This window comes from Protopterus annectens, chromosome 8.part0, assembly GCF_019279795.1.
Source record: "Protopterus annectens isolate FY-2018-M chromosome 8.part0, PAN1.0, whole genome shotgun sequence".
NCBI classification, from domain to species: domain Eukaryota; kingdom Metazoa; phylum Chordata; order Ceratodontiformes; family Protopteridae; genus Protopterus; species Protopterus annectens.
The window spans coordinates 1,066,398,315-1,066,425,941 of record NC_056741.1 but is presented as its reverse complement, the minus strand read 5'-3'; the positions used below and the strand labels follow the sequence as shown (position 1 = coordinate 1,066,425,941).

The 27,627-nt window shown below is 36.5% G+C and overlaps 1 protein-coding gene across 3 annotated transcripts in view; it reads left to right on the top strand.

Moving 5' to 3' along the window:
• LOC122809220 (hemicentin-1-like) overlaps positions 1 to 27,627 on the top strand; it is a 607,229-nt gene that overhangs the window by 505,241 nt on the left and 74,361 nt on the right. For all 3 annotated transcript variants that reach the window (XM_044080533.1, XM_044080535.1, XM_044080534.1), the window contains exon 9: positions 23,068 to 23,154. In XM_044080533.1, the coding sequence (XP_043936468.1) occupies positions 23,068 to 23,154 (87 nt within the window). The remainder of the gene's footprint in view (positions 1 to 23,067; positions 23,155 to 27,627) is intronic.

Below are 27,627 nucleotides of genomic sequence, written 5' to 3'. Positions count from 1 at the left end.
TCTGAGCTTGCGTGTGTATGTGTGTGTTTGTGGACATTAAGTACTTATATAACTTATATTCTGAATGCAAATTACTTCTTCCAACAATAATTACATATGCTTCAGCAACTTTCAAACATTAGGAATAGTAACTATTTTACATAAAAATATAAAATATGCATATATTAATGGAACAATTTATCAGATAACCCATTATCTAACCCCTAGATTGGGTGTTATAGAAGAAATAACGAATCTTGCAGGGGTGGAGAGGCCCTGTAAATATGGCACTGTACTTCACAATGCCCATTGGCAGTCTGTTTTTCTCCATTAATGACTGCCTTCTCAGACAATATTTCTTGCTTGCTTAACCTTTGCATCCATAAAAGCAGTTAGATACCACAACTTTTAACAGTTTCAAATTGGTGATAAAAGTAGGAAAATGAACAATTTTGCCGCATGTTGTAAATTATCCCTCCTGCCTACCCCTCATACAAAACTTACAGCAAAACAGGGATATTCTGTCAGGATGATTTGCTTTTGAGAATGATGGGCATACAGATCAAAATGATTATGGTGCTGTTAAAAGTGACACTGATATACCAAGGATGCTGTTCATAATATTGCCATCACTAAGCTTCTTTATATATGATTCTGGCTGCATAAAATACATCTATACATCTAAACATGAAAGAAGTGTTCAGATAATCGAAAAAGCAGGCAGGACAGCAAGAATAGCAAGACATGACAAGGAGCTGTTTGGAGTATTAAACATTGTGATCAAAGGTTGACTTCACTGAATAAATAACAGCTTAAGTCTAATACAACAGAAAATTATAGTTGTCCTTTGAGGAACATGAGTTATTACTCTACAGAAGTGGAGAAAAGAGGGTGTGAACAAACTGCATGTTGGATATTCTAGTATTTTGAAATAAAGACACTGGCATGATAATGTTTAAGGATAGACAATGAAACTGAGTACCTGTGTAAAGAAGGGTTATCATGTCAAGTGAAACAGAAGATGCCCAAACAAATACCGCTGCATCTACAGCAATATATATCCCACCTCACATTGAAGGAACATGGCAAGATTGAAGTCTATACCATTGCTGTAGTGTCCAGTCATGTTTATTTTTTGTCCAGAAAACAATTTGGGCCATGAACATTCTCATTCTCAAACCCTCCACAGCCTCAATAGGAACATCCTCTAAGGTCTCTCAGCGAAAGCCCAAGGTCTGGTCTGCATACTGCCTGTTAGACCTATCACATCTATACACAATACATTTGCAGGTTCAGTAAAATGATGATGTGCAAGTGATAGCATAATCCCTATTGCCACTCTTTGTGAATGCTCTCCCTGAACATCTTTCATCTTTCTATGCTCTTTTTAGAGAGCACCACACAGTGTGTGTGTGTGTGTGTGTGTGTGTGTGTGTGTGTGTGTGTGTGTGTGTGTGTGTGTGTGTGTGTGTGTGTGTGTGTGTGTATGTGTGTCTGTGTGTGTCTGTGTCTGTGTGTGTGTGTGTGTGTGTGTGTGTGTGTGTGTGTGTGTGTGTGTGTGTGTGTGTGTGGATGTATGCGTGTGTTTTTGTTTTCCTCTATATGTGGTAAAGGTACTCTTAATACATAATCAGACAATGCCCTTCTGTGTGGGATTATAGGAATAGACCTGATATTTTATGTTAGTAATGCAACAATGTGCTTTCTTAGGGGTCTGAACCATTGTGAGGGTTGGATAACATATACAGGTTCACAGGTAAGTGCTAGTCTTGCTGCCATGGCTGGCCATTTCAAGCCTAGCCAATTTCCCTCAAAGGTAAGAATCGCACCTTTGTACATTGTGTCTATGAGATAAACACCTTAACCATTATGTCACCTCTCAGCCTTATAGTTACCATGTTCTACTTGACGCACTTAACAAGTAGCCTAACTAGTAGTCATTTTGCATGTTACTTTCATTTCTGTGTCGATATTTGGTTGTGTGTTAATATGGGTTTTCTGCCCTCTTTAGACAGTTTGCTTCAGCTGTTTTTTTTTTTTTTTACTTTTATTGCTGTGGTTTTAGATGTTCTTTTTACCCTTCGCAATACTATGACTCATGAACTTTATGTTTTTTCACAATTTGCACTTCAAATAGGAAACTTTCAAAATGGCTAGAAGTGTTTCAAGTGAATGAGATTTTATTCATCTTCAACTTCGTATTCATATTCAACTTTATCTAGGTGGTTTAGTACAAAACATAACTAGAAACAATACAAATTAAAACATATTTAAATTCCTAAACAAATCAACTCAAACAAACAAACATAACATTGTATAAAAAGTTATAACAGATCAAAATAAACTCTTTTATTACTCTAGCCCTTCATACACAATATCAAAAAAGTAAATCTTAAGTGATCTGGGGAGGCCAGACAGTACTGTGCACTCCAAAAGCCACTAAGGTAGTGGAGTCCATGTGAGGCCTGATAAACAAATGTTCACCTTCTAGAAGTCTAAAGGCACACATGAAGAACTGCTACGAGCCCATGAGTGGCCAAGTGTAAAGCCCTAGGTTGGTTGAACGGTACCCCTAACTCTTTCAGATAAGAGTGACCCAAGTCATGTAATGACAAAAGCACCAACACCAGGCCCTTGTACTTAATCCTAAATTGAAGTGGCTACCAGTGTAGATTATGCAGAACTGGAGTAATGTGTCGGTAACCTGATGTTCCATTAAGTAAACTGGCTGCCTAGTTATGCACTAGCTTGGTCAAGATCTGTGTTTTGAAGTCCCAGGTAATGGGCATTACAGTAATCCAACCATGAAGAAACTAAGGCATGGACTACTATAGAAAGATCAGATTAAGATAAGAACCATTTTATCTTGCATGTGTTTCAAAGATGGAAACATGGAGATTTGACAACAGCTGACACTTAGTCCCTTTGTGTCAGCCTATGTTCCAGAAAGACACCAAGATAATACACTCTTTCAGCAAACTCAAACTTATTCCCTTCAATGAAAATAAAATTTGTAGGCACAAAAGATCTGATTCTTTTATAATAGAATGAACTGCCATAACATCTGCTTTGAAAGTGTTCATTTTCACCCACTTATTGGGCAACAGAAATGCACAAGTTCAAGAAAGTCAGCAGGAGAGTATATACTCATCATATAATTTTGAAGGCAGAAGAACTAGATTTGGGTATCATCTGCATAACTATGATATGCCACCCTTCTCTTCCTGATAAGATCTACTAATGGTGGCATAGAAATTGTGAACAATAATGGGCCTAAAATTAAACCCTGTGGAGCTCCACAAGCCAAAAGGTTGTAGGGTTGATGTATTCATACCTGAACTGACACTTTGGAAATGACTTGGAAGGTATGAAGCAAATAAATTCAGGACCATAGAAGACAGACTGCAGTGTGATTTTAAATGGTCAATCAGAATTACATAATCAATAGTATCAAATACTGCCAAGAGATCCTGGAGAACCAAAACATAATAATAAGGCTGGTCTCTGGCCATTAGAAGATCATTTATTACCTGAATAAAGGCATTTTCAGTACATAAACCCAGACTGAAAAGGGTGTGTGAGCTTATTCTCTATGAGATGAGAATGGAGTTGCTTAAAAACAACCTTCTCAACAGCCTTACTTAAATAGGGCAGAAATCATATAGTATACCAGGATCTAATGTTGTTTTCTTAAGAGTAGCTATAACCATGTACATTTTCAAAGTAAATGAAAAATTCCCAAGTCTCAAAGGCATATCCAGTATCTAATAAATCAACGGACCAATGTCCTCTAGACAAGCTAACACTAATCTAGTTGAACAAAGAACCAAGTCTCAGGTTGTTGAACACATACTCAAGGCCATAGTAATAAACTCATTGCATTCAAGAATATCAAACACGTTCCAGTATAAGATAATATAAAAAGATAGTATCACTGCAATACCCATGAGATCCAGGCTCAGCAGAGCTGTAAAATGAAGGCAACCTTGCTGGAGAGAAAAAAGGCAGTTGAGTCACATCTGATCAGGTGTTTTTGTTCTATGTGAGGGATAGACATTTAAATTATCTAGGCTGCACATCTCACATATTTTTTCATTGGTTAAATTATTTCTTGAGTGATAGTTAAATGCACAATGAATTTCTGTACCTTTGTCTTTCTCTGAAAAGATTTCAAGCCTGCATACGCTAAAAGCAATGCTAGTGATTCCCTGCTGAGTGAGGAAAGAAAACCTATATTTTTGTCTCTGAGTGATAGAGCTGCTTTCTGTAGTACCTGCTCCATTTTGTTTTCTGTTTTAAGAAAACTGTTTTGCCTGGTGTTTTTATTGTATGTGATAGATAGACATTTAAAATATCTAAGCTGCACATTTCACATGTTTTTTTTTCATTGGTTAAATTGCTTCTTGAGTGATACTTAAATAAACAGTGCATTTCTATGTCTTTGACTTTTTCTGAAAAGATTTCATACTTGCATAAACTAAAAGCAATGCTTGTGATTTCCTGCTGGGTGTGGAAAGTAAACCTACATGTTTTGGTCTATGAGTAATAGAGATGCTTTCTATTTCACCTGATACATTTTGTTTTCGGTTTTAGGAAATCTGCTTGGCCTGGTATTTTCATTCTATGTGAGAGATAGACACTTAAATTATCTAGGCTGCATATTTCACATGTTTCATCACTGGTTAAATTATGTCTTGAGCGATACTTAAACCCACAGTAAATTTCTGGATCATTGTGTTTTTCTGAAAAGATTTCAAGCATGCATAAACTAAAAGCACTGGTGTTGATTCCTTGCTGGGTGAGGAAAGTAAACCTATTTTTTATCTGAGAATGATAGAGCTGCTTTCTGCTTTACCTACTCCATTTTGTTTTCAGTTTTAAGAAATCTGCCTGAGCTGGTGTTTTTGTTCTATGTGAGACATAGTTAAAATATCTAGGCTGCACATTTCATTTGTCTTTCATTAAATTATTTCTTGAGTGATATTTAAATACACAGTGAATTTCTGGATCTTTATCTTTTTTCTGAAAAGATTTCAAGCCTGCATAAACTAAAAGCACTGCTGGTTATTCTCTACTGGGTGAGGAAAGTAAACCTAAATGTTTTTGTCTGAGAGTTATATAGCTGCTTTCTGCTTTACCTGTTCCATTTTTTCTTTTTTAAGAAATCTACTTGGTCAGGTGTTTTTGTTCTATGTGAGAGATAGACACTTATCTAGGCTGCACATTTCACATGTTTTTTTTCCATTGGTTAAATTGTTTTTTTTTTTTTTGAGTTATACTTAAATACACAGTGAATTTCTGGGTCTTTGCCTTTTTTCTAAAAAGACTTCAAACCTGTATAAACTAAAAGCACTGCTGGTGATTCACTGCTAGTTACTTTCCTTCCCACCTTCCCCTTTGTTTTATCTGCTTTTTAAACCTGGTGATTTTAAGCTGCTCACCCCTATTGCAAATTGAAATTAATAAGCTCCTCCTTTTTGGCATTGCTGCTAATATTGTGAATTATTTATTTGCCTTTCCGTGTGCTTATATTGAAAAAGTGCATTTTCCCTCTCATTGTCTGTTATACTGATTTACTTGATGTGAATTCATTATCTATCAAGTGGTTGGATACAGTAGTGTATTTTTACACTGCAGCAAGCACTTGTTTTTACATCAAGAGGTCATTGGATTTTACATCTAGTGCATTTGGAGGTAGCCTGGTCTCTTTAGGTTGGGGAAACACTTGATATTTCTGTGTGTAGTTTTATTGTCTGGAGGGCTTATTAATGAAGTCATTTTGTTTTATTGCCTTTATAAATTTTGTATAATTGAGTGGCTCTTGGCTCAATTATACATAGTGAAATACTTTTATTGAATAATTACACTTCTATAAGCTGCTTAAAGTACACTACCGTATTGTATCTTGAAGATTGTTTGTGGTAGCATTTTGTATATTTTATGTTTGTTTGTGATAGCATTTCACTCCAGACAGTCTTTTACTGTCCTTTTAGATTAGGAGGACTGGAATTATTAATCTAGTGGCAGTAGGTGCTTACCTGTTGTATCTGAGCAAGGAAACAAACAAAAGGGCTCTAAGTATTTTTTCTTGTTTGCATTTCTCATATACTATAACTGTATTTTTGCAGTTTCATAAAATGTACTGTATGCTGCTGTTTTAAGTAGTTAATTGCATTGTATGTCTGTTAGTTATAGAACTGTTGTAGGTAGTTTGTGTGGTCTTGTTACACTTGGGCTCCAAAGCAGCTATTCTACATTAAGAAGGTGTTTTGCTGCACCCTTATGGCAGAGGTGTTCTGATCTAACCTGCCTGGGTTGGGGATTGCTAGTAGAAGACTTATGTTGTGTTTTCCTGATGGGTAGTTAGCTTAAAACTTGTTTCTCTTTGCTCATATTTAAGTCTCGTGTTTGCACAGTGCTGCTCTTTGTACAGCGATGGTTAGCAGTGCCCTGTAAAGATCCAAAAGCCTAGAAACTCATGTTTTATTTAAACAGCTCTAGGAACAACTCAGTTGTGCACTGAGTTGCATTGTCTTAGTGATCAACCTTAGCCTTCACAAAGTATAGGTCGCTCTTTTAGTCTCAACACTACCAGCACAGTCCTGTCAAATTAATCTATTCCCTTCCCTAATAAAACATACGGTAAGAGCGTGCTATCATGGATGGGTGGTTTCCCATTATTTCTCTGGCCAGCCTGATAGACATGGGCATTATGAGGCAATGTAGCAATTCTTTCATGTATACTAGCAAACACTTACTCCTGAAACAAACAAATACTTTATGTGAGAGATGTAGTTACACTATGAAATTGGAGCCAAGACACTCACATAAGGACAATTTGATTTCCAAACAGGTTGTCAGCACACACATATATTTTCCACACTAAATAAAGACATGACACATAAACCCACATATGGGGAGGTACTCACTAGTAACTTGCCAAAAGATCAGAGGCCTACCAAACAGAAACCACTTGCACGCATAACAATGCAAAAAGCAACCACAACACATAATAACATATACATACCAGTGTCTTAACAAATAAGCCCATAAAGAGTAACACCACAAAATCTAATGTATTGGTCATAGGTGACTCCATTGTGAAACACATGGATGTTCCCCCTCAACAGGCTATATAAGGAGCAGGTTATGGATAGCTGCATATCAGGTGCTATTTTCCATCAAGTCACTCAAGTACTCAAGTCATTCAACCACAAGTACCTGTATGACTCTGTCATAGTCCTTGTGGGGGTGAATGACTTGAGACTTACCTCACTGAACTATATGAACTATTTGACTGAGGTCTCAGATTATGTGTCACAGACAGGTATAAGTCTGGGTTTAAGCAGCATTCTAACTTCTCCAAGGATGATTCCACAATACAAACAAAAAATTATTAACTTTAACAATTGGCTTAGCTTCTGCTATCAGTCCAAGGGGAGCCAGTACTTGTCAGCCTGGGAAGACATGGTCAACAGATCATGCTGCTTTGCAGAGATGGTTTGCACCTGTCTCCTCTAGGCTTTCAGATACTGGCAAAGACATTAGCCACGCCATTGTGCCTTTTTAGGCAGTGTCAAAATAACCAATCTCCCAACATAACAAAATCCTCTCCAGATAAACTCAAGGTACTGCTGCTTAATGCTAGAAGTCTAGCAAGAAACTGCATTCTCCAGAAGCACTCCTCACTTTGGAAGATGCTGATGTCAGCGCAGTCACCAAGACATGGTTCAAATGCACGGTAACACCTCAGCCATTCAGGGCTACAATGCCTTTCCTATGTTCAGACCATAAACTGAGTGTGAAAGAACCAAAGGAGGAAGTGTATCCATCTTCATTAAGGATAAGTACACCTCAAGACTGGTCAAACAATATGACTGTCTTGAGATACTCCAAGTCCAGTTACCTATAGACAAAGCCCTTTACCACATCATAGCATCACATCATAGCTAGCTATAGGTCCTGCACCATGAAACAGGAAAGGCATACCACATACCTGGACTAGAATCACTTGCCATACAGCCCAACACCTTACTCATGGGTAATATACACAACCACAAACATGCTGGCTCAGAGGTTCTTGGACTTTGTCAATGCAAATGCTCTGGAACAACTAATCATCACACCCACAAGAGGCTCAAATGTCCTAGACATAGTACTTACTAAAATGGGAGACCATTGCACCCCCCCACCTGTGAGCTGTCCTCCCTGGTAATATCAGACCATAAGTCAGTCTTGTTTGATGTAATTTTAGGACCAGATACCCCATGAAGCTCAAAAATGCTTATTTTTTTCAAGAGAGATTACCTCCTACTAATTGATGATATAAGGAGTTTCAAAGACCCTCAAACACAGATAACATGGACTTCTCTGCAGAGGTGTACACCAATGCCCTGTATAAGCACTTAAACAGTTGTATGAAATTGGCTGTACCTAACCATATTAAAAACAGGTCTTGCTGAAAAAAACAAGCCATGCTGGTGGACCTCTAGTATAAACAGGCTATACAATAAGAGAAAGAAACTAATGTCCAAGAACAAGAGGAAAGTGGCTCAGCAGAGGAAGACATCCCTCTCTTCTTAAACAAACAAATTAGAGATCTTGTCAAGTCCTCCAAAGATAATTTCAAATCATAAATAGCTTCCCTAGCTAAGGATAATCACAAGGCATTCTTTAACTACTTTTTTTAATGAGCCATCATGCCTGCTGCATATCTGTCACATCTCCTCTCAATCATTCCCTACTGGGTGAGAGCCAAGGATTATGCAGTCATCATCCAGACAGCCACCACTTTTTTCTTTTTCTTTTTAATGTTTGTCCTGATGCTCCCAAAATGTAATATTATGTAAGTGCTTGTAGAGGGGCATGCAAGCATGATGCTGTCACCCACTTCCAAGAGTGACGTATTCCCTGAAGCAGCTCCGTTCCTCTAAAACTTCATTTATGGTATATACATCCCTCAACATGCTTGTCAATCTCCCACCTGGGTGAAATAAACAGAACATGACCCTTTACTTCTCTCCCTTTTTCTGGATCTGAGCTCTCCCCCCAGTGTGGTTCTGCTGGGTTACAGTCAGGACTTGGCCCCACTGCACCATGAAGCAGGCAGGCATTTCTGTATTTCACTGATAACACCTCGTTCATCGCATTTTATTCAGGCTGGCTATCTTATACCCTTACTCTAGTCCCTGATTTAAAACTTCATTCCTTTCAACGCTTCTTCCTCAATGCCTTTTCACATCTCTTCTATGTTTTGAGTTCTTGCTTCTGTTCTGTTTATCTCTATGTTTCTCAACACGCTGACATCTGCCCTCCTGTAATATTAGGTCTCAGTTTATGATGTACATCCTGTCATTTACTGTTAGGATGGTGAAACACATAGTGGTGTCATTCCTGTTAACTAGTGCCTCTACCACTTCAACCTTTTCTACCTGTCAACTGCTCAGGATTTGATCAAGGATATTCCGTGTCTTGGTCAGAGACCTTACACTTTAAATAACCAGTTCCCTTTTCCTTCTTATAATAGAAATAAGCTTTTCCCATCCTATGTGCAGGAAGGTTAAGGTCCTTCATGAATACCTTCCACACCTCTTACATCATCATTCAAGACTAATTACTTCATATGACAGATGTTTTTTCACAGCAACTCATATCTCAAGAAGTATTATAAACTAGAAATGCAGGAGTTGGGAGAAGTCCAATTTAATTTTTACTTATTTTTTATTTTTATTTTACATTTGTTTTTCGGGCTAGTCCAACTGGATACATTTCCATTTTCAGCAGAGGCCGGGGGAGAAAAGCTCCACATTGAAGTTAATACAAAACAAATTATTTACATAAAGAAAGTAAGTAGTTAGTAAAATACAAACAGAAACATGGTTCAATATAGATTATACTAATTGAGAATATATACTAGGAAGGACACTTACTCTAATTCTATTTACAGTATAAGACAGGGGAGTTCTATTTTAGTAAAACATTCATGAAGATATAATTGATTCAGTAAATATATACACACGCACAGTTCTAAATTAACAAAGGAGTTTTAGAGATTAGCTTCTCAAGGGGAGTGAGTAGAGAGAGGTAAAAGAAGGTATTAGAAAAGAGTGATTAGTAGAATCATAAGATTAGTTGGGATTGATGCATGGGCATAACCAGAGTGTTTTAAGATGTTGTTTGAGCTTTTGTTTAAAGAGGAAAGGTGAAGGAATAGAAGTTAGAGTAGTAGGTAGAAGATTCCAGTATTTACCTATGGTATTGGAGAATAGTGAGTCACCGGCGATGTTGTTAGACTTAGTTAACCCCACAAGAAGTTTGTTTGAGGAGCGTAACGAATTTAGATTAGAATAGGGAGAAATAAGTTCAGAAAGTATAGATGTATTTTTTGGTTGGTAAAATGTCCTATGAACAAAGGTAAGTTGGGAAAGTATCAGCGTGTTTTTAAGTTCTAGCCAGTTTAGTTGTTGTAGATTCTGACAGTGGTGAGTTCTAAATGGGTTTCCAGTAGCAAATCTAGCAATGCTATTGTATGCATTTGCTAGTTTAGTGAGATTATTTTTCTTTAGGTTGGTGTATATGGGTGAAGCATAAAGAAGAGTGGAAATAAGATGAGAGTGAGCAAGTGTCATTTTGGCCTTTGGAGTTAAAAAGGTTTTAATTCTATAGAAGGAGCCGAGTTTTCTATTTACAGTTTTAATAGTGCTATTAATGTGATTATCAAAAGTGAGGTTGTTGTCAATTATAATACCTAACAGCTTAGTGGTAGAGTCAGGGGATATATGTGTACCATTGTTGGATTTAATAGAGAAGTCTATGTGGGGGACTTACTATTAGGCCTGAAGAGCAGGAGTTTGGTTTTTTTGGCATTCAAAAGGAGGCAACGTTTCAAGAACCATGCCTCAACTGTGCTAAATACATTCTGTGTTAGAGTTTGTAGTTCAGAGGAGGTGTTAGCAGAGCATATGAGTGTAGTGTCGTCTGCATATTGAATACATGTAGCTTGAGGTATTGCTACATGTAAGTCATTTATGAATAAAAAGAAGAGGAGAGGTCCTAGGATGGAGCCCTGTGGGACCCCAAGTGAGACTGGCAGAAGGGATGAAAGTGTGTTTTCCCAGAGAACTGCCTGTTGCCTGTTACTAAGGTAGGAAGTGAACCATTGAACAGCTTTGGTATCTAGAGAAAGAGATTCAAGGGATTTTATGAGCAAGTTGTGGTTTACCATGTCAAAGGCTTTTGACAGGTCTATAAAGAGTGCTGATGTGAGGATACTATTATTGCGGTTTCTATTGATACACTCGGTAAAGGATAGGAGAGCTGTGGTAGTGCTATGAAATGGCCTAAAGCCATGTTGGCAGTTGGCTAGTAAGTTATATTGAGTTAAGTGGTGCATTAGCTGATGGTGAATACATTTCTCCATAATTTTTGCTAAGGGCGATGAGTGCTATAGGCCTGTAGTTAGAGTACTCATTGGAGTTACCTCCTTTATGTAAAGGGATAATGTGGGAGATTTTCCAAATAGCAGGGATGGTTCCTTCATTGATGGTTCTGTTTATAAGAATGGATATGGGATAGGCAACTGCTTCAGCTGTTTTTGAAGGTATTCAGATGGTAACTGATCAGCAGATGGGGTACAATGTTTAAGTTTATGGATGAGTTTTAGGATATAGGTAGTAGAGATGGGTTGTAGTTGGAATGTAGGGAGATTAGCAGATGTGCAGGTGGGAAAGTTAGACTTGTCTATTGTGAGGTGACTAGCTAGTGAATTGATGGTGTCAGTGAAAAAGGAATTAAAGGCATTAGCAGTTTGATGTGAGGTATTCTTTTCAGCCCCTAAAGGGGAAGGTGTACTAGAGTGTCCTGGGTGTAGGAGTGAATTTAAGGTTGACCAGAACCTTTTGGGGTTGTCATGGTGAGTTTGCTGTAGTTTACAGTAGTAGTTCTTTTTATCTATAAAAATGGCTCTTTTAGTACTATTTCTTAACTGTCTAAAGGCTTGTTGGTCTGAGGTAGTTTTGGTAGTTCTCCATTTAGCCCAAGATTTATTCCTAAGTAGTATTTTTTGTCTTGTCTCTTTGGACAGCCAGGGGGCAGGTTTAGATTTAACTCTTATAGATAATTTTGGAGCATGTTGGTCAAGGATTGTTAGGAATTTGGTATTGAAATATTTGATAGCTTCTTCAAGGGTTAGGATTTTTAGAAAATTCCAGTTACAGGCCTTTAGTTCATTTTGGAATAATAATGGGTTAAAGTGTTTATTGCTATGTGAGATCCTATAGGTAGGGGTGTAATTAATGTCACTCTTTTGTCTTATGATGTAAGTTAAGGTATGATCGCTTACATCATCAGGCAAAGTTCCTACTGTATATGTTTGTTGCTGTTTGTTAGTAAGAATCCAATCTAAAATGCTTTCTTTGTTGTTGGGTTTATTGATTCTTGTGGGATTATTGATTGTCTGAGTACAGCCATGAAGATTAATATTTGAGGAAGGATTATTTGTATTGACAGAAGACCAGTCACAATTAAAGTCTCCTAATATGATTGTTTCTTGTGGGTAGGTAGAAGATACCCAACTTAGGATATTCTCAATTGTGGTATTATTATTGGCAGGAGGTAGGTAGATACAGATGATATAGATTGATTTATTAGAGTTTAGTTGTAGTTTAGAAATATACTATATGTAACACTGGTTATGTGTATATATTTTTTATGGTAACTCTTACATTCGTTTGAGATGAAATTTAATTATTTATGGTAGTTTTTTCACTAAATAATATTAAGAAATGAAAAACAAAATGCAAATTTTATATTTTATGTAAGTGCTTTTATTATGAATGTATGTCAACTGTATATATATATACCAGCACATCTTGGTTCGTTTTGTTTTGATCTGGGCTGATGTGCTGTAGCTGCAAGGAATATTATTTACTTCTAAGAAGCATTCTGACTTTAAGATCCTAATTGATTCATTTCAAGGATCAATTAACTAATTAAAGGATATAGTTGAATGATATATAAGTCAGCAGTATTTTAGAGTGTTTTAAACTTGTCTGAAGAAGCGTGCACTTGGCAGCACGCGAAAGCGCTCACATCCTGGATTTTTATATGAATTAAAGCTTTTGCATCAATCGTGGTGTTGGTCCACTTCTTCTTTACTACTATTGGCTTTTTGTGGCTGACCAACTTCAAGGGGAAGGTGCGCTCTTTACCACTATTATATTTTTTGCTATCTGGCTTTCACCGATTCCCTACACGATGGAGAACACCAATATTGAACTTGAATATCATCCTGAAAGAAACATTTCCAATTCCAGATGGGTCCAATTGATGGAACAGAGGTCAAATCCGTTACTAAACATGGACTTATCTATTCAGCTAAATGCAACTGAAACAGGTACTGCTAGTTTGCTTAATGACTTTAATCCGCTCTATAAAGAGCTTGAAAATGACCTGTATAGACAATTTAGGCTTATATGGCAACGCCGGCACTTAGAGGCATGCCTACATCATAAAGTAGTACCCAGGGGAATGAGGGTACTATGCATGCCCTCGTACGGAAATAGCCATCCCCTATTACTAAAGAACTGGCAAAAGTTAAACATAGAACTAGGCTATAAATATATACAACTTATTATTGACTACTTTCAACCCATTGAGGTTGAACTAACAACAAAAACGGAGTCATTGTTTAAAGACATTTGCAAAAGATTTAAAGGCGAAATGTTTACGAACAAAATAGATAGCCTTATCAATCAGGTCAGTGCCTATGGGGAACGCCTGCAAATTGCCAAACTACGTAAACTGCAGCGAGATGTTCATGATTTCTCCAACGGCCAAGTGTTCTTATGGCCGCATTATAATCAGAGGGAAGGACGACAACAAACTGATGGTATTGAAAGAGAGACGAGAGGTCCAGCTGAAATTACAGAATCTGTTTCTTTAAAAGACTTAGTAAACTCCGGTGAAGTCACCACGGTCAGCGTGATGAGTAGCTTATGCGCATCCACTGATGACAGCACTCCTCCACCTAATCAACAAGCGCTGACACACGCACGTGAGCCGGGAGCCAAACCCAAATTACAACAGTCCAACCTTGATTCTTTTTTACCTCTACCTGTACGCCAGCGGAGAGAGTCCAGAGGGAGATCGACGAGTCATGGAAGGCGGAAGAGACATGCATCAGGGGAATCAACGAACAAAAGGGGACGACGAAAAGATTAAAGGACTTAGTGTTTAATCTATCAGACAGAACGCTAACCCATATGGACTACCAGGTATTAAATAGAGGATTGAGCTTCATTCCTGCTCAAATTAGTGATGTATCTACTTTGTTAACTGAATTACGTTTTTTCACCCGTAATATAGCGTTAGCTTTGTTTCATAAACCATCCAATATGAACAATGATGTTTCAAGTGAGGGAGTGGGTGCGTTTGAATGTTATAGAAAGAAAAGCACCTTTTCACCTGTTTTACATCCCTATGTTGAATGTTTCCTTAAGGCTTGTGAAAATGATCTATATAAACACTATGATAGTCTTGAGCAAGGCTCTAAAATACTTTTTCACAACATCTCTAAGGAAGAAAGACTAGCAATGAATGCCCTATTGAAAGATAAAGAAGTAATCATTAGACCAGCAGATAAGGGAGGGGGAATTGTTGTTCTTAATACAACTGACTATATTAAATACATGATTACACTTTTAAAAGATGACTCTACCTACAGAGAAATAGATAGGAAGACAGTTGATAAGTTGATATATGAAGTGCACCATGATTTATATGACATGATGGTAAATAGGCAAATTAGTTATGATTTTTATTTGTTTTTGTTAATTGAACATCCGCTTATACCAAGTATCAAGGGGCTCCCTAAGATGCATAAGGGTATAACACCACCACCTCTTCGTCCTATTGTTGCAGGACATCAGTGGGTTACAGAGAACATGTCTATATTTGTTGAAAATAAGCTAAAACCCATAGTAAACAAAATCAATACTATTCTGAAAGACTCCTATCAATTGATTGTCCATCTCAATAACATACAGGGTAAGATTCTAGAGAAACATCTATTAGTTACATTAGATGTCAAGAGTCTTTTTACGGTGATACCCAATGCATATGGCTTAGAAGCCATAAGACATCTATTGAACGCATTTGGTCTCTATAATAACAGTGAACAAATCCTACTTAATGCTCTACTAGAATTAGTACTTACAAGAAATGTTATGATGTTTAACAATGCATATTTCTTACAACAGTGGGGGGTAGCCATGGGCACCCCCTGCGCCAATTCATATGCTAATTTGGTGGTATATGAATGGGAGACTACTAGTTTGTTTCCACATACAGAATTTAATAAAGTAATAGCATACTACAGATTTGTAGACGATATACTGATGATTTGGGATGGGACACCAGAGCAACTTGAAGCTTTTATTAAAGATCTAGAAAGGACTACAGATTTTCTGAGATTTTCTCTAGAATACTCATATTCTAATGTTAACTTTCTAGACCTAAATATTAAAAAATCAAAGGCAGGTAGGGTAGTCACATCCCTTCATAGAAAAGACTGCTGGAAGAACACATTACTAGCACATGATAGCATGCATCCTAGGTTCATTTTTTCAAATATAATCAAAGGACAGTTTAGTAGGATAAATAGGATCTGTCAAGACAAAGAGGAACGTAATATTGAATTTGATAAACTTGAATGTCTCCTCCTAGACAGAGGGTATAAACAGGTAAATATAGCACATGTAAAAGAAAGATTTATCAATGATGAACAACTTAAACCTAGGGTAATGCATCACTATTATTATGGTCATGGACAGTATAAATCCTCAGAACAAAAGCAAGTAAGATGTATTATCAGCTACACAAGTGATAACAAGTATATCACTGATATAATTAGTAAAAATTGGTCGATTTTGACAACCAGTGATGAAATTAGGAATCTAATAGGAAGTAGAGCATCATTTACATTTAAGAATATGTTAAATCTGAAAAGAATTTTATGTAATGAGAGGTTTAATGACAATACTATTAGTAGTGCCACTAGAGGCACTATTCCCTGTGGAGGATGTACATCTTGTAAATGGGTATCGACTGATATGAAATTCTCTAGTCCTGAATTGTTAAAGGAGATCATAATCAATTGTTCAGCTAGCTGCAATGATACAAATGTTATCTATCTAGCTACCTGTATGTCCTGCCCTGTTTTCTATGTGGGCATGACAACAAGGAGGCTCAGGGATAGGATACAAGAGCACCTGTATGCAATAAAAAAGCAGGATCAAAAGAATGCATTGTTTAAACATGTTTCCGAATATCCGGACCACACCTTTGTCTTTAGAGTTTTACAAAAAAGGACACCTAACTTAAGAAAAGGTGATAATTTTAATGATTTAGAGAGTTTGGAGCTGAACTGGATATTCAGAATTAGAGCACATAAATACCCTGGCCTTAATAGCTATGTTAGTATCAGATCACAGCTAAAGAAAAGGAAATATCATTCGTAAGTACCCTGCAACACACACATATATATCCTTTTGGAGCGTCTGCATGTTTGGTATGGCTATTTAAATAGCTAGATGTATATTATATTTTATATATCTCTTACACACACATATTTTTCATTCACATCACATTTAGTTTATATAAAGTTTGTTTAAATTTAAATGTATGTTCACTCAGTACTATATACATTTCTCTTTTTTGATCATTTTGTAGGTGACACCACACTTACAAACCACAGACACGATTCACTGATTATGGTAGAAAATGTAACCCTTTCTGATAGGTTATTCAATACAGTCTTTAAGTATTTGGTTCTTTATTCCCTATACATTTTGATACAGACTCTATCAGCTATTGCATCTTAAGTCATTTTACACGTCTCCTGCTTCTAGGAGCTATTCCAATTTTACTTTATTTTTAGTATTTTTAAATACTTAAAAGTTCATTCAATGAGTTTTTATAGAATGTATATGCCTGTATAGAATATGAATTTTTCTTGGAAAGAATATTAGTAATAGGATGAGACACTAAAATGTATATTATTATACCTCTACAGCATACAGGTCTCTACCTAATTTTGCTGCTCTTAAAAAGAGCAGTAATTTCATTCATTTTATTTTATTTTATAATTTTATTCTGTTTCATTATATTTACTACTATATGTCTATATATTATATAGCACTTTGTGCTACTGGTCCCTATGTACAAATTTTGGATCTGTATACATAAATTTATATCATGTTTTATGTTACATCTCTAGTATTCCCTGCACTAACATACTTTATATTCTAAATATTCATGTTCATTAACAATTTTTTGCAGATGAGTACATATAGATATATTATTTAATGCAATAAAATATTATTGTAGTTTAATTGTTATGCAAAAAACAGGAAGGAGGGTTGGTTTCTAGATTTTGTCATGACGTGGATAGTATATTGAGATTATTTATTTAGTGACTATAGGAAGTATGTATGAAATATATACTATATGTAACACTGGTTATGTGTATATATTTTTTATGGTAACTCTTACATTCGTTTGAGATGAAATTTAATTATTTATGGTAGTTTTTTCACTAAATAATATCAAGAAATGAAAAACAAAATGCAAATTTTTATATTTTATGTAAGTGCTTTTATTATGAATGTATGTCAACTGTATATATATATACCAGCACATCTTGGTTCGTTTTGTTTTGATCTGGGCTGATGTGCTGTAGCTGCAAGGAATATTTTTTTTACTTCTAAGAAGCATTCTGACTTTAAGATCCTAATTGATTCATTTCAAGGATCAATTAACTAATTAAAGGATATAGTTGAATGATATATAAGTCAGCAGTATTTTAGAGTGTTTTAAACTTGTCTGAAGAAGCGTGCACTTGGCAGCACGCGAAAGCGCTCACATCCTGGATTTTTATATGAATTAAAGCTTTTGCATCAATCGTGGTGTTGGTCCACTTCTTCTTTACTACAAACAGAAACATGGTTCAATCTAGATTATACTAATTGAGAATATATACTAGGAAGGACACTTACTCTAATTCTATTTACAGTATAAGACAGGGGAGTTCTATTTTAGTAAAACATTCATGAAGATATAATTGATTCAGTAAATATATACACACGCACAGTTCTATATTAACAAAGGAGTTTTAGAGATTAGCTTCTCAAGGGGAGTGAGTAGAGAGAGGTAAAAGAAGGTATTAGAAAAGAGTGATTAGTAGAATCATAAGATTAGTCGGGATTGATGCATGGGCATAACCAGAGTGTTTTAAGATGTTGTTTGAGCTTTTGTTTAAAGAGGAAAGGTGAAGGAATAGAAGTTAGAGTAGTAGGTAGAAGATTCCAGTATTTACCTATGGTATTGGAGAATAGTGAGTCACCGGCGATGTTGTTAGACGTAGTTAACCCCACAAGAAGTTTGTTTGAGGAGCGTAACGAATTTAGATTAGAATAGGGAGAAATAAGTTCAGAAAGTATAGATGTATTTTTTGGTTGGTAAAATGTCCTATGAACAAAGGTAAGTTGGGAAAGTATCAGCGTGTTTTTAAGTTCTAGCCAGTTTAGTTGTTGTAGATTCTGACAGTGGTGAGTTCTAAATGGGTTTCCAGTAGCAAATCTAGCAATGCTATTGTATGCATTTGCTAGTTTAGTGAGATTATTTTTCTTTAGGTTGGTGTATATGGGTGAAGCATAAAGAAGAGTGGAAATAAGATGAGAGTGAGCAAGTGTCATTTTGGCCTTTGGAGTTAAAAAGGTTTTAATTCTATAGAAGGAGCCGAGTTTTCTATTTACAGTTTTAATAGTGCTATTAATGTGATTATCAAAAGTGAGGTTGTTGTCAATTATAATACCTAACAGCTTAGTGGTAGAGTCAGGGGATATATGTGTACCATTGTTGGATTTAATAGAGAAGTCTATGTGGGGGACTTACTATTAGGCCTGAAGAGCAGGAGTTTGGTTTTTTTGGCATTCAAAAGGAGGCAACGTTTCAAGAACCATGCCTCAACTGTGCTAAATACATTCTGTGTTAGAGTTTGTAGTTCAGAGGAGGTGTTAGCAGAGCATATGAGTGTAGTGTTGTCTGCATATTGAATACATGTAGCTTGAGGTATTGCTACATGTAAGTCATTTATGAATAAAAAGAAGAGGAGAGGTCCTAGGATGGAGCCCTGTGGGACCCCAAGTGAGACTGGCAGAAGGGATGAAAGTGTGTTTTCCCAGAGAACTGCCTGTTGCCTGTTACTAAGGTAGGAAGTGAACCATTGAACAGCTTTGGTATCTAGAGAAAGAGATTCAAGGGATTTTATGAGCAAGTTGTGGTTTACCATGTCAAAGGCTTTTGACAGGTCTATAAAGAGTGCTGATGTGAGGATACTATTATTGCGGTTTCTATTGATACACTCGGTAAAGGATAGGAGAGCTGTGGTAGTGCTATGAAATGGCCTAAAGCCATGTTGGCAGTTGGCTAGTAAGTTATATTGAGTTAAGTGGTGCATTAGCTGATGGTGAATACATTTCTCCATAATTTTTGCTAAGGGCGATGAGTGCTATAGGCCTGTAGTTAGAGTACTCATTGGAGTTACCTCCTTTATGTAAAGGGATAATGTGGGAGATTTTCCAAATAGCAGGGATGGTTCCTTCATTGATGGTTCTGTTTATAAGAATGGATATGGGATAGGCAACTGCTTCAGCTGTTTTTGAAGGTATTCAGATGGTAACTGATCAGCAGATGGGGTACAATGTTTAAGTTTATGGATGAGTTTTAGGATATAGGTAGTAGAGATGGGTTGTAGTTGGAATGTAGGGAGATTAGCAGATGTGCAGGTGGGAAAGTTAGACTTGTCTATTGTGAGGTGACTAGCTAGTGAATTGATGGTGTCAGTGAAAAAGGAATTAAAGGCATTAGCAGTTTGATGTGAGGTATTCTTTTCAGCCCCTAAAGGGGAAGGTGTACTAGAGTGGCCTGGGTGTAGGAGTGAATTTAAGGTTGACCAGAACCTTTTGGGGTTGTCATGGTGAGTTTGCTGTAGTTTACAGTAGTTTTATCTATAAAAATGGCTTTTTTAGTACTATTTCTTAACTGTCTAAAGGCTTGTTGGTCTGAGGTAGTTTTGGTAGTTCTCCATTTAGCCCAAGATTTATTCCTAAGTAGTATTTTTTGTCTTGTCTCTTTGGACAGCCAGGGGGCAGGTTTAGATTTAACTCTGATAGATCATTTTGGAGCATATTGGTCAAGGATTGTTAGGAATTTGGTATTGAAATATTTGATAGCTTCTTCAAGGGTTAGGATTTTTAGAAAATTCCAGTTACAGGCCTTTAGTTCATTTTGGAATAATAATGGGTTAAAGTGTTTATTGCTATGTGAGATCCTATAGGTAGGGGTGTAATTAATGTCACTCTTTTGTCTTATGATGTAAGTTAAGGTATGATCGCTTACATCATCAGGCAAAGTTCCTACTGTATATGTTTGTTGCTGTTTGTTAGTAAGAATCCAATCTAAAATGCTTTCTTTGTTGTTGGGTTTATTGATTCTTGTGGGATTATTGATTGTCTGAGTACAGCCATGAAGATTAATATTTGAGGAAGGATTATTTGTATTGACAGAAGACCAGTCACAATTAAAGTCTCCTAATATGATTGTTTCTTGTGGGTAGGTAGAAGATACCCAACTTAGGATATTCTCAATTGTGGTATTATTATTGGCAGGAGGTAGGTAGATACAGATGATATAGATTGATTTATTAGAGTTTAGTTGTAGTTTAGAAATAAGGATTTCAGCCTTACTATCTTTTAGTGGGTTATAAGGTAGAGAGGAGATTTTTAGTCCATTTTTAAACAGAAGTGCTACTCCTCCACCCTTGCATTTTATGAGGTTCATTCTCAATATGTCATAGCCAGGGGGAAGTATTGCATTGTCTTTAGTACCAGGTTTCAGCCAAGTTTCAGTAAGACAGAAGATGTCAAAGGAGTGAGTATCAAGGAGGGCATGGAGATGGGCAATCTTATTGTTAATACTTCGGATATTGAGATGTCCTATAAGTAAGGCATTGGAAACAGTGGTTAGTGTTGGGAGGGTAGAGCTTGTGGTATTATAAGTTATGTCAGTGGAGTCATTAGTTGGTCCCGGGTTAGGGTGGATGTCACCATCGCTAAGGGTTGGAGTTTTTAGTTCTAATGATGGTTTGCACGAGAAGCTGGTTAGATATTTTAGTCTCCTTATATTTGGATTGTTAAAGTTAATGTGTGTAAGTCGATGGTATTTGGCTAGTAGGTAGTTGGGGGTACATGTAATGTTTAAATAAGTATGTGTTTGGATAGGATATTGGATGGTTGTTTGTCTGCGACAGTAACTAAAGTGGTAATAATTAGCTTTTTCATAGGAAGTAAGGAGATTGATTATGGTTAAGCCTAGAATAAATATGTGTATGAATATTAGTTTGGTTAGGATAGTTTTAGTTATAAGAGACATATTGCTAAGAAGAGTTATAAAGCCCTAAGGAGATAGACTTAATAAGTAAAACAAGTTAAAGTATAGGGAAGGTAAAGTTTTCCTGAGCAGAGTAGCTAATTGTATAAGTAAGACGTAGGTGTCAGGAGACAAGTAATAGATAAAGTAAGTTAGGAGGATGTGGTGGAGTTATTTCAATTAAGAGAGAGGTAATAGATAAAGTAATTAAGGAGGAATGAGATGGAGTTATATCAATTAACAGTTACAAGGGATAGGATGACTTAGGGAGGGGGTGTGGTTAGGGAGGTATAAGTGCAAGAGCACTGGGGGTGGGTGGGATATGGGGGTAGGGTAGGGGAGCAAAGCGGGGCAGAACCAGTCAGTAGATTGTGTGGAGCCAATCAGGACTTCCAGAAAGCTTACCACCGATGTATCTTAGGCAGATAAGAAACACCTTATTGTGGGTGTTATGGCAGTAATTTATACAAATCCAGCTATCCCTTACTCTGGAAATTAGAGTCTGCTATACAAGGTTTTAGTAGATAAATTAGGTTACCAAATAAGTTAGTTAAGCAGAGATCCAGAACAAAGCTCAGCAGACTAAAGCAAATCAGTCACTGTATTCTGCTGCCATCTAGTGGCATAAGGGAGGAAAGACCTCAACTTTAAGGTTAAGCAAGAAATTATTCTATGTGGGAGATAAAATGGCCTAGGTAAGTTCCGTGAGTGTGCTGGCCCGGTTCAAAAATGGTCGTAGCAAAGTTAAAAAATAGAGACACATACAGCGAGTCTTGAAGGCTATCAGCTGTGGCCAACACTGAGAGATATAAGGGATGCGTCCAGGTGTCCACACTTTGGTAGACTGCGTTGTAGCTTCTGAAAAAACAAGATACTTGTGGGAAGTCTAACAGCAGAGGAGGGACAACCCGATTAGCAGCACTGGGCTTCCAGGGAGCAGCACAACACACGGACGACCAAGGGATGCCTACACTAGGGAGATAGGTTTTTAAATATTATGAAATTGTTATAGATGCAAACTACATATTCATCAATACCTTCAGCAGAAAACAATTAGAATGCTGTTTTAAAAGTTTTTACTGGATATTGTTATGTCTGTATAAAGAAAAAAAAATCTCACTAGCAGTTCAACTATAATTATAATAATAATTCAATATTTTTATTTTTATATATATGTTTTAGGGTGATGATTTACTTTTCTGGTGTTTAAAGGCATATAATACAGCATAGTGAGCTTGAAATTAAAATATTCATCCTTAGAACTACCAGAAGATGGTGTACATGTATAACATCTAATACAGGAGAAATTTGCTTAGCAGTGGTATTTTAACTAATTTGCTGACTGCATTATGAGTCTATGTTGGCTCTTTGGCAAAATGGAAATTCCAGATTACTTGTGCATTAGTCTTATACCTGTAGAAATTTAAATCTAGAGCAAGTTTTTTTTTTTCATAATAGGACACAATCTTATTAATTGTAAAGTTTTCAATCCTAAGGGGAAAACCACTGATACAATAATCTGAAAAATTACATACCTTATGTTTTATTTCGACTGCAAGTTATTTTTACAGTAATTTTTCCATTTTATTTTATTATTTAAAGGGAACTAATTCTGATGGTGGTGAAGGAAAAGGTGTTTACACAGGACTGACAGGTCAATCAAGTCAATCAGATTATCAGGTGTTAAAGGTATGAAAACATCTATAATTGTTGCAAAATACAATAAGAAAAAAATCATAAACTTTCAGTTGTAATTTGGATTGTATTATTCTCAGATAATTTGGACTGCATTATTGTGAGGTAATAACAGCACTTGAATAATTAAGTTTTAGTTTTTGCAAGTCTGACTTTTTTAATTTCTTCAGTATGTTATTCATATGTGTTTAAACTGCTGTGCCATGTTTTACATACTAACAAATATATTGCAAAGCTTCAGCTTTGTGCTGTCTAACATTTTAATTTTTTAAGATTCTGTTTTCATTTCTTATGCACATAATGTACATTAATATAACATTTGCAAATCATTTAGTAAAAGCAACAAATGAAAATAATTGTATATAAAGGAACTGTACCTTAGGCAAGTTGAAATGGTTTAACAAGCACATGAATTATTCACTGTCAAGTGCTTTTTTGTGGTACTTCAGGATAGAAGAACGCAGAGGAATACAGATACTGGACTTAATGGGTAACAAATGAGGTTTGGCAATAAACCAATTTGTCCAGGGACATCTTCTGAAGGGGTTAGATTAATATATTAGTGGGAGTTAAGTGGGTTGGGGAGATGAAAGGGTTAAATGGAAGGAGGGATGAGTGGGAGGAAATGAGGCAAAGGTCGGGAGGGGCTTAAGGGCTTTAGACAAATGTAGTTGGGTAAGTAACCACATTTTGGCATTTGCATTGTATTACTGCAGTGCTTCAGTTTTGGGGGTGTAGCCATTACTATGTACACACTTCTCAGCGAAAATCTCTTGTAGATATAGTAATGGTTTGGGGGTTGTGGGAGGTAAGCTCCTCACTGGCATGGATGCCATGGCATGAACTGTAATATGCTGTATTGGCAGATGCATGGAAAGGTTTCAGCTTTAGCGTGGCTGTTTTTCCTCTCATCTTCAGGAGGAAAGAATTCTGCTATTTATAATGTGGAACAAGGGGTAAAAGGTGGAAAACCTGGCAATGACACACTAACAACTGGAAGTTGATAGGATGGTTAAAATGTGATGAAGGTATTTGTAGAATAGCTGTTTTGTGGATGAAAGAAACCTTTCTTATTAATTTTAAGAGTTTAAAGACTGACATTAAGGTCTAGTGTGTAACGGTTAGAAAAAAATTGGAATAGTTGCTCTCTGGCCACTCCTTGTATGACTTAAATCTGAAACTGTCCTTGATATTCATAGAATGACTTTGTCTAATATTTTTGACTGGCAACAAACCCTGTTGTTGGGTGCCCAGCTTACAGACTGACTTTACAGGACTAGCGTACCTTTGTTTGAAATAAGTTGGAATATTTACTCTCTGGGTGCAGTTTGTGTTAAATTAAAATGAAACTGTTCCTGGCTTTGCAGATTGCCATGACTTTGCCCTAATTTTTGGCATCTGACTCAAAAATGTGTGGTTTTCTGGAAAATCATTCAAGACTGCAATCACTAAATGAGGGGTGGCCACATTGTTTCCTAAGCTAGAGTTTGCCTTTATAAGATTAGTGTACAATTATATGAAATAAGCTGTGGGTACTGATTGTGTGAAACAAGCTGAAACTATCCCTGATTTTGCTGAATATCCCTGACTTTGCCTCATTTTGTTCTGTTCATCATACAGTTTGTGGCTTTCTGGCAAATCAGTGAGGACTACAGTCAATAAATAATGACAAACATTTCTTTTTTAATTTTTTGTGGGGGCTGCCACAGCTGACCATCAACTGCAACTGTCTTATTTCCCAGTTCACCATGTCTAATGCACCTGCCTTTAGCCTCCTCTGAGTTCTACCTGACCATAGCCTCAGGGCCACAACAGAGATCAGCTACTCCAGTTTTGTACCATATTGTTGCTGGGAGTTTTTTTTTTTTGTCTTGTTTTGTTTTTTTTTTTCTGTAATGCCCTACCCCTCCTTTCCCCACTACTTCCTCTGTAAGTACTTATACATCCAGAAACAGCCAGGCAATGATGGCATATGGTTATATCATCTCACTTCAATGGCCACTCAGCCAACACCCTGCCTTTTCTCCCTTAGAACCATGCACCTTATGCATCCCCACTCACCAGAGGTTAATAACAAGGTGCACAAAAGTGAGTGACCTCCTCCCTAGGATAGGCAAACCTATCCTTCCCTGCCAGCACTTCAGTCAGTCGAGCCACTAATCATACCCAAGTTGACTGGGGCATAGTCAGGGCTTTATCCCTCTGTGCCATGGTACTGGCTAAATAGTAACAAATATTTAAGTTTCAGACTTCATATCCTTTTGGAACAACAAACCAATGTAAAAAAAGTGTTGCTGTAGCAACTAAGTATAAAAGTGCAATGTTTAAAATCTGTCTCTGATTTTTTTTCTTGCTTCATTCCTGACTCTTATTCTGTATTATTTTTATCACAATCGGATGAATTGTACACAACAAAATGGTTATAACTGCTAGTTTGGGGGCTGTTAGTGAAGGGAAGTAATGTGTCATCTTGTTATTCACTCAGTTAACGATTTAATTTCACAGATGAGGCTGTCTACTTTTTAAGTGAAACAAAATTGAAATTACATAGCCCTTAAATGTCCCCAGTTTGACAAATGCCCCTGATTTTGCTTCATATGTTTCTTTTGTGCATCATAATATATGTGGTTTTCTGGCAAATTGCTGAGGATTGCAGTCACAAAATAATGATAAATATTTGAGTTTCAGACTTTTTGTTCTTCAGAAACATTGTATTAATGCACAAACTTTCATTCTAGCAACTTTCTAAATGTATAACAGCAATATTTAAAAGTTGTCCCTGATTCTGGGTCTTTGGCCTTCATTATTTATTATTTTTTTTTTTTGCTTTTTCTTTGATTCTAGTCTCTAAGAGGTTGAGAGGTATTATTATTGTTATTTTTTAACACAATAAGATGAGGTGTACACAGCAAAGTTATTATAACTGCTGGTCCAGTATTGAGGTGGTCTGGGAATGGAAGTAACTTCTTGCCATTTGTTCAGTTTAGTTTGGCTTTGCAGGACTAGTGTGGATTTATGGGAGATAAATTAGAATACTTTAACTACTATGTAGTTGTTTAAAGTAAACCTAAATATATAATTGTATCCTTAATTATTTTTGCCACAATCAGGCATATGAGGTGTACACACTTAACAATGGGGCTATGATTGTTGAGTACAGGAGCTGTCTATGGATAAAAATGGCTTATGCTGTTGCCATGATCAAGTTAAACTATCATTAGTCTACCTTTGTGGGACTACTTCTATAAAGCAGGTTGGAATACTGTACTGTGACATTTTATTAACTAATTTATGTTATCCCAGTCAGACCTTTGAGGTGAACATTGGTGGATTATAATTGTCTTAAATGAGAAAGATGTAGAAAAAAGAGCATCTGTGCGTATGCACATTACCAGGAAACTGGGGGAGGGGAGGAGTTGAAGTCTATGGTATGAAAATTGCCCAAGGCCCAAGCCACACTTAATCCACTACTGGGAATCCCCATTTTTTCATCTCAGATATCTTGCTTTTGCAAAAATTGTTTTAATTATTTTTTTTTTCATTTTCTTCATTGTCCTTCCTCTTACATATATATTTTAAATTTATTTCTGTCACTTATGTCATCGCAGTCAGAGACTGGGATTCATAGAGATGGAATTTAGTATACAAATTCTTGTTATACAAAGAAAAAAATACAATGCACTGCAAAAATAAACATGAATAAGTGTATAAGTAACCAGAAAAGTGGACATTAAGAATGTAAATGAAGTGAATGTAAAAAGTCATAATCAAAGCACATCAATGCAGCTGAGAGCATAAAAACAATAACAAGGTAGTAGCCTCATGTTTCATTGCATGAAACTTATAAGAACATGCATCATACCTATAGCAGAGAGCATAAGCAACCACTAATATTGGCAGGCTGCTGATGTGGAAATCAAAATACAAATAGCAAGCAAAAAACACCAATAAATGGATGCCTTATAAGCTTTATAACTTATTGGTTCCATGAAAGTGGTGGAAAGTATAGTACCATAAAATAAGAAAAGGGGTATAGCATGCAGGGATCATTCAGCAGGAACACAATATGATAAAGCCAGGTTAGGGGTAAGGTAGGGTACATTTTGTGGGAGAAAAGCCCCATTACATGTACATGGACAGAAGAAAGATGAGAGAGGAGAAATGCATGTTGGTGGAGAAAAGGGTATGGAAGGTAGGAAGTGGAGTAATTAGAGTAATCAAACATACATGAGACGACATAGATGAGCAAGTGCAGATATGCATACACAAGGGGAGAAATATGGATTGCACATAAAGAGACAAACATGGTTAAGGTCATGGCTTGGGACAGGGTGGGGTATGAAGCAGCATAACAGCAGCAAACCATCTCAGAATGGATATTACAGAAACACAGAAGGTGGAGGTGACATGGGCTACCCTCATTCTCCACAGACCTAATGACACTGGACATTTGGTCCAGTGAGATAC